Source organism: Marmota monax, unplaced genomic scaffold (genome assembly GCF_021218885.2).
Source record: "Marmota monax isolate L192 unplaced genomic scaffold, Marmota_monax_Labrador192_F-V1.1 WCK01_AAM20220418_F8-fsc00068, whole genome shotgun sequence".
NCBI classification, from domain to species: domain Eukaryota; kingdom Metazoa; phylum Chordata; class Mammalia; order Rodentia; family Sciuridae; genus Marmota; species Marmota monax.
The window spans coordinates 5432532-5447406 of NW_026692352.1; the positions used below are offsets into that span (position 1 = coordinate 5432532).

The following is a 14875-nucleotide window of genomic DNA, read 5'->3' on the forward strand; positions in this document are numbered from 1 at the left end:
AGTGACTCATCTTCCTAGAGGAAGCAGATGGCGTGCTTCCCAGCTGCCGTCCGTCACAAGCTGCCCGAGCCTCATAAATGAATTCCAGGTAGTGGCGGGGCCGTGAGTTTTTAGAGATCACCCGCTGGCTTCACAGAGCAGCCACACCGTCATGGACAAATACCTACTGCCACCTACCAGGCATAGAGAGGCACCGGTCTGAGTATCAGCCCCATCCTTCAGATGAGAAAAATGAGGCAGAAAGAGTCAAGTAGCACATGGATCTGGAATCTCAGTTTGGAAAGATGACCAAGTTCTGGAGATGGACGAAAGTGAGGGTCCCACAACACTGTGAATGTACTTAGTATCACTGAATAGTATACTTAAAAATGGGTGCAATGGTAATTTTCTGTTGTGTGTATCTTACGACACTAAAATAAATACTACAAACTGAGGAGTAACACCAAGTAGCGGAGCTGGAGGTCACACCAAGCAGTCCTGCCCAAGCACCCCATTCATAACACCCTCCTATTGTCTCCCTTGCAAGTGGAGATAGTGACCCGACAGATAGAGAAGATAGTGACCTGGATGTGGCTGGACAGGAGGACAGGTGCCACTCAATGTCAGGCTGAGGAAGATGGATTATGTGGGGGAGAGGGAACTATGGCAGGATTTTTTAAGAATATATATATATTTATTTATGGTATTGGGGATTGAACACAGTATCTATCACTCTATTGTTGTGCTACATCCCCAGCCCTTTATTCCATTATTATTATTATTATTATTATTATTATTATTACTATTATTTTAAACTTGAGACAGTGTCTTGCTAAGTTGCTGAGGATTTTGCTAGATTGCTGAGGCTGCCCTTGAACTTGTGATCCTCCTTCCTCAGCCTCTTGAGTCACTGGGATTTCAGGCAGTGTCACCACGCCCATCTGTGGCAGGGTTTCAGGCAGGAGGGCCCTGGTGGGATCTGCAGGTTAGAAGCTCCCTCTAGCCAACAGGAAGTTGGAGTAGACGGTAAGACTGGAGGTGTGGAGGACCTGAGCCCAGGCAAGAGATGCTGGGGGCAGAGATCGGGACAGAGGCAGTGGAATGGAAAGGGACAGGCAGGCGTGCAGGGAGAGGGAGGAACAGGCGATGGCTGCTCTCACTGGGCTCCTTCTGGAAGCCCCCATGGACAGAGGTGCTCCCAGAGGTCCCCTCCTCCCTGACTGGAGTCTTGGAGGAAAAGTCAAGGCACAGAACTCCACTCCGCCTCCAGGGGGCAGTGTTGCAAAGTCTTCTGAGAGCCTGGTTCTTGCTCCCAACTGTCCACAGCCTGAACTGATGCTTGCTCCCATCCAATCCCTACCCCAGCTGTATCTTCCCTCCCAGCCTGTCGTACCACCCTCCATCAATGGACTTTCTCCAAGGACACAATTATTAATAGCTGTAACCCCAAGCCTGACACTTTACAATAACAATGGTACATGCATTAGCTCATGTGGTCCTTCCAAAAGAGGGACAGAAAAGATCCATTTCCAATCTCCTCCCCTCAGGAAACTGAGGACCAGGCAGAGGACAGGACTTGAGTAATACCAGGATATGGGGGGCAGGGCTGAAGCCAGGGCTGGGGGCCCAGCTCAGCCCAGGCCCAGTTGGAGCCCTGTGAGAGGCACAGCTTGGCAGCATCTGCAGAGCTATGGCTGTTATCAGAGACCACAGCCTCCATTTTGCCCTTGAGCTCCCTCCCACCTCAGGAAGCCCTTCCCAGTGATTTTTATTCCCATGGGTTGTCACTCAGGTGGAACTGACCTGACAAACACCTGCTATGATGTACTTCCCCCTCACTCTCTGCTTCCAGAGTTACAAGAGTCATCACCCTCACTCTCATTGCCATATTGACAATGGCTTGCATCTGCTCAGGTGTCAGAATTTAGCAAGCATTGACTGATCCATCCATCAGTTCATCTGAGCCTTGACAGCTCTGGAGAGGCATTGCACAGACAACGGCATGGAGGACCAGAGAGGGAGAGGGACTGGCCCCAAGTAGCCCAGCAAGGCCTCAGACTCTAGAGGTTAGTCTCCCTGAAGAGATAAACTGTGCCCTTACCAAGTACACAGGGAGAAGATAGGGCAAGATGATGGCAGGTGCAGTCCTATCAGGAGGTTTCTTGTCTTCCTATTTGACAGAGGATGCTGAGCCTCAGAGAGCTTCTTATTGGATCAGGATGGAGCTGTCTGGTGCCTAAGATCATGTTTTCCTGGGACACAGGGCTACCACCTCCAGGGAAGGCTGTAGAATGTGGAGCATTGTCTGCAGGCCTTGGGGCCCAGGAGAAGGTCACTGCTGGCATGAAAGAGCCCAGGAGTGGAGGACAGCTTCCCGAAGGTGTGGGGTCCTGGGCAGGGTTAAGCTGCTACAAAGGCTGGCCAGGCTGGCCAAGGTGGGTGGCGCTGTTCAACCTGGACCCCTCCTGGACCCCCACCTGGCCTGCTGCCCGCGCTTCTCACCTGGTTGGGAAACGAGCCGCGTGGGGATGAAGGAGCTAGGCCAGTGAAGCGGGGAAGCCCTGCAGGCTCGGCAGGTAGGGCTGGGGCTGATTTCTCATCCATCAGCCAAGGAAACTGAAACGTGGGGAGAGGGAGACGGCAACCACCCCATAGTCACTATACTGTCCAGGCCTCAGAGGGCAAATCTGGAAAAGGGACCAGTCGAATTAAATGAGCGCCACATACTTCCTGCTCTGACCTCTGGGAACCGCCCGTCCAGCCTTTTGCAGTCCTTGGCTGGCACCCCAGCCCCTGCTGTGTGCAGACTCGATGCAGAGCCCTGGGCAAGTCACCTCCAAGTGGCAGTGTCCTTGTGGGTGAACCAAGTCTGACACTGCCTTCCTTGGGCAAAGCCAATGAGCCAGGCAGGGGTGTCTACAGTTGGGGGTCTGAACCCAAGGTGGCATCTGAAGCAGGGGAAGGTCACGTCCCTGACCGAGGCCCTCAATTGTCCACCCAGCCCAGGGCTCATTTATAGATATCCGCTCCGTGGCTAGCAGGCCAGAGGGAAGTGGGGTCAAAGGTGCCGACGCGGCATTTTAGAGCCTTTCTCAGGAAGAAGCCTCTGGTTATTCTTCCTCTTTTCCCCCTACCCTTCATCTTCTGGGCAATCTCACAGTGACCCTCAGGACCATCCTGGAGGTAGGTAATGTGACGTCATGGTGTCCATTTAACAGATGGGAAGACTGAGACGCAGGGAGAGGTTTGTCCAAAGTCCCACAGCAGGGTTGTGGCAGAGCTGGCAACAGAATTGAGCTCTCTAATCTGGATCCAGAATCCTTCCCTTGTACCCCAAAGCAGGTGGTTCTCTTAGATGAAGAGTCTCCTATTTTGCCTGGTTTACAAAACTCACGTCTCTAAGTGGGTTGACTAAGAGGGGAAGGGCTTGGGATTTGCCAACTCTCCAGGATTTGACAACAACAACAGGCTTAGCGTGAGACCCAGGGCTGTGCCAGCATCACGGAGCCCTGGGAGCTGCAGAGTTTTACAAGCCATGCCAGGCTCTGCTAGCAGCACTGGACTCTCAAAAAGGCATCAGGTTTTGCTAACTGTGGGAATCCACAGATGGCGTTGGGATCCACACACATCATGGGGCCCCATAACAAGCACAGGGGGCAGCAAATGCCACATGTTGGCAAGTGGCCAAGCCAGGGTGCCAACCAGTGTGGTCAGACTTTAAGCCAGGGCCATCCACAGTGGGACCTCTCTGTGGGACTAACCCAGGATGGGTTAACCTAAATGCCAGGATCCTTGTTCCAGTTCCACAGCTCTGAGTTCAGGAATATTCTGGTCCCAGACTATTCCATGTATACATTTTTTTTTTTCAGTTTCTAGGGCCAAGATGGGGCAGTGATGCTTCCAGAAGTCTAAAAGGACCTCCCCCTCTCAAATGTGCACCTGCAATTTGAAATCTGGAAAGTTCCACCTCCACTAATCTCTATGAAGACCCACAGTGCAGACTTTAGACTGAAGGATTTAGAAAGAACTATGGAAAGAACTAATTTAGTTTTCTCAAGCAGGCTCCGTGTCTGCTAACTATTAACCTCTCTCAATGGGCATGCATTCATGTTTCTGGTTTCTCAAAGACGCGTTCATTTAAACAAACATTAGGCATTCACTGAACGCCTACTAAGTGCAGGCAGATCTGTGATTATTTCAAGCATTATATTCTCTACTTCCTACAAACGTACTCATGCAGCCACTGGGACCCAGTGGGGCTGCAGGATGCTTCTCTATCATTGCCCTGAGTGCTGGGCTCTGAACCTGTATCCCCGCCAATGCAAAGACCCTATTTCTAGAGTGGGATCTTGGATTTGGGGGAACTCAAGGGTCTTCCTCTGAGAAGACAACTGGGAAGAGGAAGAAGCCTGGTTCTAATTTCAGAGATCCAAAACATGGCCCACAGCCAGTAGCTGGGTGATCTCTGGCAAATTTCTGAGACCAGCATCCCTTCTGTAAAAAGGGGGCATACCTGCCCTGGGAGGCCACGGCCAGCCAGAAGAGCCTGGTGTAGAAGTGCAGAGCAAACTGGAAAAGCAGATAGATTTATTTTCAGTCTCCCTTTTCCTGAGTCCTGCCTCTGCCACTCCCTGCTGCTCTCTCTGCGCTTAGGGGCCCAGACTTGGCCTCTGTATAGCTTCCTGAACTTTCCCAATGTCCTACAAGCGATGGTTATTTTGCCTTCTTTAGAGATGAGGGAGCTGATACTCAGGGAGGTGCAGGTACCTGTCTGAGGCCACTTGGCTGAGACCAGACCTGCCCATCTGGCAGCAAGGCCTCCATCCTCTGTACTCAGCCCAGAAATCTCTGGGAATCTCACAGTGGCCCTTCTGCTCCCCAACCCCCTGCATCTAGGTGGCTGTGATGGACCTACAGGTGGGCTGTCACTGTGCTTTCCAGGGGCCACCTAGGCTGGAGACCTGGGGGTTATTGTATGAGAGAGGACAAGAGCCCAGAAAGGATGGCATTTCAGTGGGGGGGGGGCACAGTTATGTGGGCTCATAACAGTTCTGCAAGGGGGACAGGGCTTAGTAGGAGACGGGGCTCAGAGGAGAGTGGGAGCGCAGTGAGGAGATGGAGGAATTGATGGTGCAAGGCGCTGGGCTGAGGGAGGCCCACCCACACACCCGCACTCCCACCTCTCCACCTAGCAGAGCAGGGGAGGTATCCAAGGGAAAGGCAGTTGCTGGAGGCTGGGGAGGAGGGCAGACCAAACCAGGGGGAGGCGGGGTTACAGCCTCCCCCCCCCAACCCCGCAGGGGCTGGACCCAAACAAACCCAGCCTCCTCCTCCACTCTGCCTCCCCCCCCCCCCTTGCTGTCCCAGCCAGAGATTGGAGGAAAACCAAAGGAGGGAGAAATAGGGCGGGGGTGGGGGTCAGGACAGACAGAGAAGGAGCAAAGGACCAGGAAACACAGGCACTTGGAGAGGGGTGAGTTTGAGTTTGAGCCGAGCCTGCCTGGAAAGGTGGCTGCTGTCTGTCCAGTGTGGCCCAAGAAGCATTGCCCAGTGCATGCGGTCCCTAACATCGACTTGTCCCTGCTGTGGCTCGCCAGTTGCTGTCCTCGGGATCCCCAGGACAGGTTCGATTCCTTCCTCCTGCTAAACTCCAAGTCCTGAGGTTGAATTAGAGTCTGGAACTCACTGTACCCCAGCAGTCATGGGACCTAGGATAGGTAAGTCCAGGCGAGGTGAAGAAGGCGTGGGAAGTGGGGGCTGGGCATGCTGGGGAGGAGGGGTGTACAGGTCTCTGCACAGAGTGAGGTGGCGCTAGAGCCCCGTGAAGGTGCAGGGTGCTCCGAATGAATGAAGCGATGGCCCAGGGAGCTGGAAGGGACACCAGCTGGAGGAAACCCAAACAGACCGCTTGACCAGACAGAGGGCGGGGAGGAGGCTGGAAGGGTAGGGTCTAGAAGCCTCCAGAAGCCCAACCTGGAGCAGGACAGGGTATACTAGGGGCAAGGGAGATGTTTCTGGAGCTGAGCGCCTGACCCAGCCTACCTCAAGCAGCAAGGAAGGACGGAAAAGAAACAAAGGGTCTTTAGCCTCTAGCCTTTAGATCCCCAGCTGGTCTCCCTGCAGAACTCACCTCTGGCCTCCTTCCCAGCTGCCTTTGCCCTGGTGTGTTAGGCTCACACCCACTCAGGCAAGGGTGGACTTGTTCCCAGGAGCTCCACAGTGAGGGCTGCAGGGGAGTTCCAGGAGACAGACCCAGCCAAGGGGCAGCCCAGGGACTCCAGGTGGACGCAGCCACAGCGTGGGGACCATGGCATGGCAGGAAGAGTGGGGTGGATGCTTCCTCACGGAGAAAAGAGAATGAGGTCACATGGAGGGGGTGGCTTGTGAGGGTGGCTGGGCCACTGACTCACCAACTTCGCTATCAGATTTGGCTCGGTATGGATGGGAGGGTTGGGGACCTGGAAGGTGGGAACTACCAGACACTGATTGTCCTGCACCTGCTCCCAGCCTCCAGCCCAACCCCGTGACTGTTTTTCTGGCCTCTGAAAGGCTCAGCTCTGGAATATTCTCTAGGTGCCCCCTGACCTGCCACACATGTAGCGGGAGGCTGATCCCACATCCGCCCACTGGGCTTCCAGAGCCACCTCTAGCTATATTTTCTGAGCCCCACCTGAGCTGTGGCCAGGTCGCCGTGCCCTCTGAAAGATGAGGGCCCTATCAGCTTCAGCTTAATGTTTTGAGATATCTGGAGCCTGGAAAGAATCCTGGGCCCAGCTGACCAGACAGAGAAGGGCCTGCTGTCCCCCGCCCTGGTCAGACAGAAGGAGGGAGGGTCAGATGTGTCCCCACCACCAGCTGGCCTTGTGCCCTTAGGCAACATGCCGAGCTTCCCTGTCTGTGCAGGGAAGGGCTGAAGAACATAATCTTCCTGCGCTGTTCCCACGGTGTGAGCCAGAGAACCCCCTTTCCCACCTCTGCACCCTTGCTCGGGAAGGGCCCTGGTCACATCCCATTCTGGTGAAATTTGCCTTGTTTCCCATTCTTCCAAGCACCAACTCCTCCAGGAAGCCTCCCAGGTTGACTCTCTCAGGGGAGGTAGCATTCGCCAGTCAACATCCATATGCTCCATGACCCTCTCTGTGAGGTTCTTCCTTCCTGGCTCCCAGCATTGCTGCTGGTACTCTCTGCAGCCCATCTGTGTTGAAATGTGAGCTGTCCCAGGGCAGAGAGTGGAACGAGGGAAAGAACCAGCAGCGCTATGTTCAAATCCCAGCTCTGCATTATATGTGGGTTTTTGTTGTTGTTTATTTTCTTTTTTGATATTAGGGATTGAACCCAGGGGCACATTACCACATAGCTGCATCCCCAGTCTCTTTTATTTTTCATTTTGAGACAGTCTCACCAAGTTGCTTAGGGCCTCGATAAGTTGCTGAGGCTGGCCTTGGACTCACGATCCTCCTGCCTCAGCCTCCTGAGTTGCAGGGATTACAGGTGTGTGCCACCACATCTGGCTAATGATTGGAGAATGAACAGGACTGAGGGGGGTTATTCACTCCCAGGCTGCACTGAGCCTTGCCTATTGGATCTTAGGCAGCTGAGAGCCAGATGTGAGCTGGCCTAGACTCATCAAAGGGTAACAGGCATTCAGTGCCCAGTCTCTTTCTGTGACTTGGTTTTTCCATGGGTGCATGGACGGGGAATGGAAGGTGGTGGCCAAATGGTCACTTGGTTCCTTTTTTTGCTATAAACTTGGTCTCTGGAGGGAGCAGTGGCAGAGGCCTCTCCACAGTTGCAGGGCTAGGTCTTCCCATCAGTGTTGGGGACTTGGCTATCTCCCCGGTGCTGGCCTGGGCCTCAGCTGCTGCCCCTCACACACTGCAGCCTAGCACCTAAGTGCTAATGCCTGATATGATGGAGAGCAATGCCCACCTCAGCACAGCAGGAGCTCCCTGGGAGCTGGGTCCTGCTTCATCCATTCCCGGGGTCCCTGAGCCCAGCTTAGGGCTGGGCAGAGATAGCGTGGTGGGAAAGTGCAGTTCATAAACTGTCCTCCGCCTCTCCATGACCCATCCCTCCCTCCAGGCTTCTTTGAAGACCTGAAGCCTGCACTGAGCCAGGCTCCTTGATGATGAAGGAGACCCAGGATGAAATCAGACAGGGATCTGTCCCCCCAGGGGCTCCCAGGGGGGACCAGAGAGTCAGACACACATCCCATGGATAACAAAACCAAGGTTTGAAACAGGGAGGAAGTTGGCCAGCCCAGAGGAAGGCCCAATCCATGACAGCGTGGGTTGGGGGTTGGGGAGAACTCCAGGAGAGTGGGCGTCAATGGGGGCTTGACAGGATGCATGTTCCAGGGGTCAGAGGCATTGATAGACCTGTTTGTGGGGTGCAGTTGGAGTAGGGGAGGTCCCTGGCGATATCTCAAAACATTAAGCTGAAGCTGATAGGGCCCCATCATATACCAAGTTAGATATATGGATTTTGTCATTCTATAGCAATCGGGAACTATAGAAAGTAGGCGAGGAAGGCAGTGGCCATGCTTCAGTGGCACAGGGAATTTGTGTCTTGGGGACACTCATAAGCCCACTATTGTGGACAGCACTTTTATGAGTACAGAGCACTCTCATGTCCATCTTACAAATGGAGAAGCCAAGGCCAGGAAGAGCCCATTTACCTGTCCCAAGTCAGGCAGCTAGTCAGTGGCAGAACCAGAGCTCATACTGGAGCCTCCCACTGGAGCCAGGGCCCTCTCTGGTCCTCTCCTTGCCTTCTTTCTTGATGAGTCTAGATCTTAATCTCCCATGTGTCCAGGTTGTGCCTGGTGGACACAGGCCTGAGGGGCCAAGATCTTCAGATCTTGGAGTCAGCAGTGTTCAAATAGGTATCTGGATGACCTTGTGCCTTACCCAGGATGGAACCTCCTGACATGAAGTGAGGTTGAGAAATATGGCCCTTAAGGAGACACAGACACAGGAGCCTGGATCACAGGGAGGGAGAGACAGAATGGCCTTGGGTCATTAGCTGCCTGTCTCTGAGCCTCATATCGTGTTCTCTCTCTCTCTCTCTCTCTCTCTCTCTCTCTCTCTCTCTCTCTCTCTCTCTCTCTCTCCTGCCTCAGTGTAACTTACACAGTCAAGGAACTGAACTCAGAATCCACCCCTCAGGAAGCCTTAGGACACCCCGGGCTTATAGGTATTGCACCATATGAGCCTTATCTCTTTGTTTGAGGCCTAAGGAAATTGGCCTGGGTTCTCTGAGGGGTCAGGACTCACCCTCCCCCACAGGCCCTGCTCCCTATTTTTAAGGTCATCATGGGTCTAGATGGGGTAGCTGGAGACAGAACTGGGAACAGAAAGTCCCAACACAGGGTCTGTGACCCAGCTCGGAAACCACCAGAAAGTGTCTGGCCAGACAGATCTTCCTAAAGAAGCAACAACTGGACCTCAAGCATGTCGCTGTCCTCCCAAATGACCACCCAAGGGTCCTGCCAGAAGGAATTCCCCCAGAACGACAGCCAAGCCCAGCGCCTGCTCAGGGACCCCCCTTCCTGCCTTTGACTATTTCCCCTCCACAGTGCCGGGCCGGGTCAAACTGGAAACTGGAGCCCTGAGGCCCCGCTGCCCATGCCTACCCTGTGAGCACTTGGGCAGCCCCTGCCTCTAGCCCAGGCTCCGGCCTTCTCGTCTCCCTCATGTTTAGCTCAGCTCAACAATGAGCTCTTCAGCTGGGCCAGGCCTTGAAAGATAAGTGGTTTGCTGGAGAGGAAGGACATTCCAGGCTAAGGGTACGGCATGTGCAGAGGCTTAGAAGTGGGGAGGAACATGATGGATTTGGGGAATGGTGAGGATCTATTGGGACCAGAAGATAATGTTCTCTCAGGGCAGGGAGAGGAGTCATGTGTAGTTCCCAGTAGCCTCGATCTTGAGACCAGGGAGTCTGGACGCCACATTGCAGGTGAGCAGGGAAAAGGCAAGGGAGCCAGCCATCGTTGAGGGTCTGAGGACAGCTGTGTGCCAGGCCTGGGACATTTTCCCTCTGTCCTAACCAATCCTCAGTGAGACATGCATGCTCTCAAGAGAAGAAAATGGGACTTAGAGAAGATTAAATAAGCTGCCCAGGGTCAAAAAGCTACAATATGGCAGAATAAATATTTGGATCCAAAGTCTTCTGACCCAGAGAGTTTCAACAGAGATCTAACATAATCCATCAGGACAGGTGGAGAGGACAGTCCCAGCCCTGGGGGAGCTTACCACCGAATCAAGCAGATAAGAGAAAGACATAAATAGCAAGAGAAGGACCAACTGCAGCCGTGGTAAGTGGCCTAGGAGAAGTGTGCTATGGAGGGAGGAGACAGCTGACCTGGGCCACAGAACTAGGCAGAGGATGGCAGATGAGGGACCCCGGGCAACTTAGGAGGTAGGGCTCAAGGCAAGGGTTAGCCACAAGAAAACTGGCCTTGCCACTCTACAACTCTGGAGAGAGGTGTCTGCCACCATCCTGAGGGGTGGATTGCCCGCCATTTGCTGCTGGGAATATTCATGCTTCTGAGTGCAGGCTGTGGGCACGTTTGTGCTAGAGGCTGGTGGCTTTTAGTGACAGAGTCCCCCTCCTCTGCACCTGGAACATGAGTGCAGGGTGGGTACATCCTTCCATTCCATTCTCCATCACTGGAGCCATGGCAAGGGTTTCTCCCTCTCACTGGGCAAGTTTGGCCACTGTGGCTTCTGTTACCTTTATCCACCCATGCCTCCTAGACCCCCAGAGCTCTGTCTCCAGCCCACGTCCTCTCTCCTGGAGTCACGGCCTCCTGGGCATCTCCCAGGAGGGAGGCCAAACACACCATGTCCAAAGCCAAGCACACCACCATCCTGTGAACCTGTCTTTCACCGACGGTTGGCCCAGACAGAAAGCTGTGCCTCTCTCCAGCCTCACATCACTGCCCGGTCCCTCTCCTCCTCAGCTCCGGCCCCCGCTCTACCTCAGTGTTCCACCTTGCCACTCTTTGTCCCCTGAGCAATCTTTACCCTTTCATACTTCTGCCCTTTTCTCTGATGTTTTTCCCTCCAGGAAGCCTTACAAACCCTTCCTGTCCAGGCCAGGGCTCTCTGCTGTTTCCATAATAGCCTTCGCTTACCTAGAGTCACTGCACTGAGCACTGGCACTGGTGCCTTTGGATGTCCCCATCCCTCAGCTCACACACCAGGAGCTCCCCAAGGCTAGTGACTGGACTTTCTGACTCTGGGGCTCCAGGGCCTGTCAGTGTGTGTAGAAGGAATTTTCACTTCACTTTGAGGACCAGCTAAGTGCCAGCTCTGTCCCTAATGTGGTGACCCTGGGCAGGTTATGGGTCTCTTTGGCCCATTTCCTCCCCCTTCAAAATGGTTAGCTTGGTCCTAGATTCCTGTCCAGGAGTGTCCCCAGTGACACTGGGACATCGGACAGGGAAGCCCGGAGGTGAGGAGAGCAGGGGAAGCCAGTGGCGATCGCCCCCAGCCAGGCTCCCGCAGGGTGAATTGTTACCGTGGACCAGCTGAGGGTCATCACATGGGAGTGTGGACTGTGTTGCCAGAACTGCTGATCTTTCAAGAAAAATACCCCTAATCTGGAGTTTTGTGTGAAATTTCCTGATTTTTAAATCTGGCAACTAAAAATGGCTCAGTGAGCCAGCATTGTGCAAGTTCCAGCCCCCACCAGCAGACCGAAGGCCAAATGTGTCTTCAGTCAGGACAACTGCAGAAATGATGGTCCCCGTGCACTGCTGCACGTCCCGGCTGGACTGTCCTGGTGTTGTTTTCTGCCTCCAAGGGTTCCTGAGCCGGCGTGGGAGGGGCAGTGTGGGGAGAGGCCTTTCTCTGTGTACAGGAAAATTAGGAAAAAACAAAGAAGTCCTGGAATGCAGTTGGTGAGGACTGGGAAGGGACCGGGGTGGAGTCAGGGTGGGGACACAGATGGCGGGGGAAGGGACAAGGAGCCAGCCTGCAGAAGGAGGTTTTCCAGAGGGGGCTGTGCTGTGTCCAGGACCAGGAGGAGGTGAGAGAGCAGAGCAGGGGTGAGTCTCCCCACAGGAAGGAAAATAAGCTATTCTGAGTTCTGGTGGTCAGGCCTGCAAACAAACGCTCTGGGTGAGTTTGGGGCAAAAACTGACCAGGCTGGTACTTGTGTGAGGCACCTTGGAGTTGACCTAGGGCGGCCCTCACGCAGCATGAGAGGTGAGCCTCATTATTCCCGTCTTACAGGATCAGAGAGGTCTATAGCTAGCCCAGGGCACACCGCTGCTGAGTGGTCCTAAGTCTCGCTGTCTGTGAGAGGAGACAGGCTGGAACATTCTGCACAGTGGCCTAAGTCTGCCCTCCAGAGGCTGACCCGGGGTTGTCCTCAGGACGTGTGGACCCTCGGGCGCTTTCTTGGCATTTCTAGGAACCTGTTGCCATATTTCTCCTGAGTTTCCAATCCAGGGCTGAGCTGTGAATCCGGGACTGCCATCATAGTACGGGCCTCTGGACTGGAGGCCACGTGTCTCTCTTGCCATTCTCTGCCTCAGCGCTTTCCTGACAGTGTTCCCTCAGGCCGTGGGAAGAGCACTGACACTCAGTGAGTTGACTGAGAAGCTAAAAGATGGACTGGGGGATGACAGGCCATCCCCATGCAATGGCCTTTGACAGTTCACAAGAGGGCAGCTGGACCAGAGTAAGGAATGACCACCTAGGGATTACCTTTAGATCTGTTCTAAGGCCACACATGCAGCCACCATCCTGCCATTGGGGGCCCGGGAGTCAGACAGATCTGCCTTCCAGTCCAGGCTTTGCCATTTATACCCGCCCTGGGACCCTGGACAAGCTGCTTCCTCCCTGAACCTGTTTGCTCAACTGCGTCATGGAGTCCTGGCAGCACCCTCAGTAGACTGGCAGGAGGATGGGCCCGTGTGCCCAGCCCTCCTTGGACATGGTGATGCTGGGCCTACAGCAGTCCCTGCTTCTGCTGAGCTCAAGATGCTTGGACAAACTCCGCCACCTGGTCTACGGTTCAGAGACCGCACTCTGTAGGGGTGAAGGGCAGCTGAAGAGTGCTGTCCCAGCTGGGCTTCCATGATGCCCTCCCCCTCCCCCAGCCTCTGCAGTTGAACTCTCGCCTGCTTCTCCAGTTCTCCATGTAGCAGTGCTTGTTGCTGCCACAAAGCAAGTCTGGAAGCTGGGGGAGGGGGAGCGTTGTGGCAGAAGGACAGACAGCTGACAGAAGGACTGGCTGCCTGATAGGGAAAGGAGCAACATTTAGTGAACACCAACATTCATCCTGTCGTTGCTGGCTCTCCAGGCCTGACCAGCACAACCTGTCCACGTGGCAAAGTGTATTGCTGACAGCACTACGGGCTCCACCACGGCGGTGAGGAAGGTGGGTGTTTATGAAGAAAGACAAATTGTGTTCTGAAGCCTTTCAGTTCAGGATAGAAGGTGGGGGTGATCAGGACGGGATCAGCGTTGGAAACTACGGCAAGGAGAAGATTTGCGGAAGGGACTCAAAGGCCAGCAGTTTATGGATGGGTTCTCTTGATGAGTGGGTTGGGGACTTTCATGAAGTCCTCATAGTGAACAGTCCATCTGTCTGCTTGGGCCAGGAAGGCTGGGAAGAGAAACACGGGATGGCACCATCACGGCAATGTGGAGAGGAAGGTGTGGTTTCAGGGGACGCAGGTGCCCAGGTCAACCGCCAGGTAGACCCTTTAGGCTCTCAGTGACTGCTGTGTGCCCGGGAGGAGGGCTCATAGTCATTGCATTGCAGATGAGGAATCCAAGGGGCTGCTGACCTAAGGCCACATGGTGGGGCTGCAGAGGGAGCACGGAGAGGAGGGGTCCAGGTCCTCAGACCTGTCAGTGACTGGGGCTTGGGCAAGAGAGAGAGAGCCAGTCCAGAGATGGACGATGGCGATGTTCGGATAGAAGAGTTCCCTTGGAGGAGGACACCGTGAGCATCACTGGGTACGTGGAAGGGGACGGCTCCCATTGGACCATGTTACCTTAGGGGTGCTTGAAGATTTGTGAGGAACGGGGAGGGAAACAAGGCTCACCGTGTGCCAGGCAGGGAGCCAGGTGCCCTACCTACATCATCCCCTTGGTGCAGGGAAGGAATGATTTCTTGTCCTCCTCCACCACTAGATCCATGGCTGAGACAACGACAACAAAAAATAGATTAACCCAAGACGGATAAGAAGAAACGAGGCTGGGGGCAGTGAAGCTAGTTTACGTGTTTTCTCATACAACAGCTATTTCCTTAGCTACTTAAGCAAGTCCCTCTATAGAGGGATGCAAATCATTTTCCTAAAGTTGTTTCTAACAGTAAATAAAAGCAACTCATTTTCACATTAAAAAAAAGAGATAGATTAACAGAAAAGCACGTTTATTTAATATTATTTTGTTGTTGTTGTTACTGGGGATTGAACCCAGGAGCACTTTACCAGTGAGCTACATCCTTGGGAGTTTCGATTTCTTATTTTGAGACAGGGTCTCACTCAGATGCTGAGACTGGCCTCAAACTTGTAATCCTCATGCCTCAGCCTCCTGAGTTGCTGGGATTATAGGTGTGCACCGTCATGCCCAGCTTATTTAATATAAATTGTACATGACGTGGGAGCCTTCAATAATGATGATCCAAAGAAACGGGGAAACCTGTATATTTTTAATGCAAAGTTTGATGAAGAGCTCTATAATTGTGGAGAAGTATGATAGGACAAAGGCTGTATGAGGTAATAGTAATGAACTGAGGGAAATCTAGCAAACTTGTTTGTTTTAAGTCTTCTCTGTATCTTCAAAGATGAGGATGTGCCTTCTCTCTATATATAGGGAAGGCAGCTTTCAAATGAGGGTTTTATAACATACTTCAGAGGGGAAGGGTCAGTGAC

General features: G+C 53.6%; 2 protein-coding genes across 6 annotated transcripts in view; one reads left to right on the forward strand and one right to left on the reverse strand.

Moving 5' to 3' along the window:
* Positions 1-6232, reverse strand: part of LOC124091047 (olfactory receptor 2AT4-like) — a 49765-nt gene extending 43533 nt beyond the window's left edge. Inside the window, exon 1 of the mRNA XM_058578544.1 lies at positions 6110-6232. The gene's annotated coding sequence lies outside the window, so the exon portion shown is untranslated. The remainder of the gene's footprint in view (positions 1-6109) is intronic.
* Slco2b1 (solute carrier organic anion transporter family member 2B1) overlaps positions 5459-14875 on the forward strand; it is a 55766-nt gene continuing 46349 nt past the window's right edge. Inside the window, exons 1-2 of one of the 5 annotated variants that reach the window (XM_046441982.2) lie at positions 10208-10294; positions 13294-13371. Coding sequence is in view for 2 of the 5 variants with exons in the window: in XM_046441979.1 (XP_046297935.1) it covers positions 5534-5603 (70 nt within the window). In the remaining 3 variants the exon portion in view is untranslated. Of the gene's footprint in view, positions 5697-10137; positions 10295-12009; positions 12032-13293; positions 13372-14875 lie in introns of those variants that run through there. The other 4 variants (XM_046441979.1, XM_046441980.2, XM_046441981.2 and 1 more) reach the window with 4 other exon arrangements.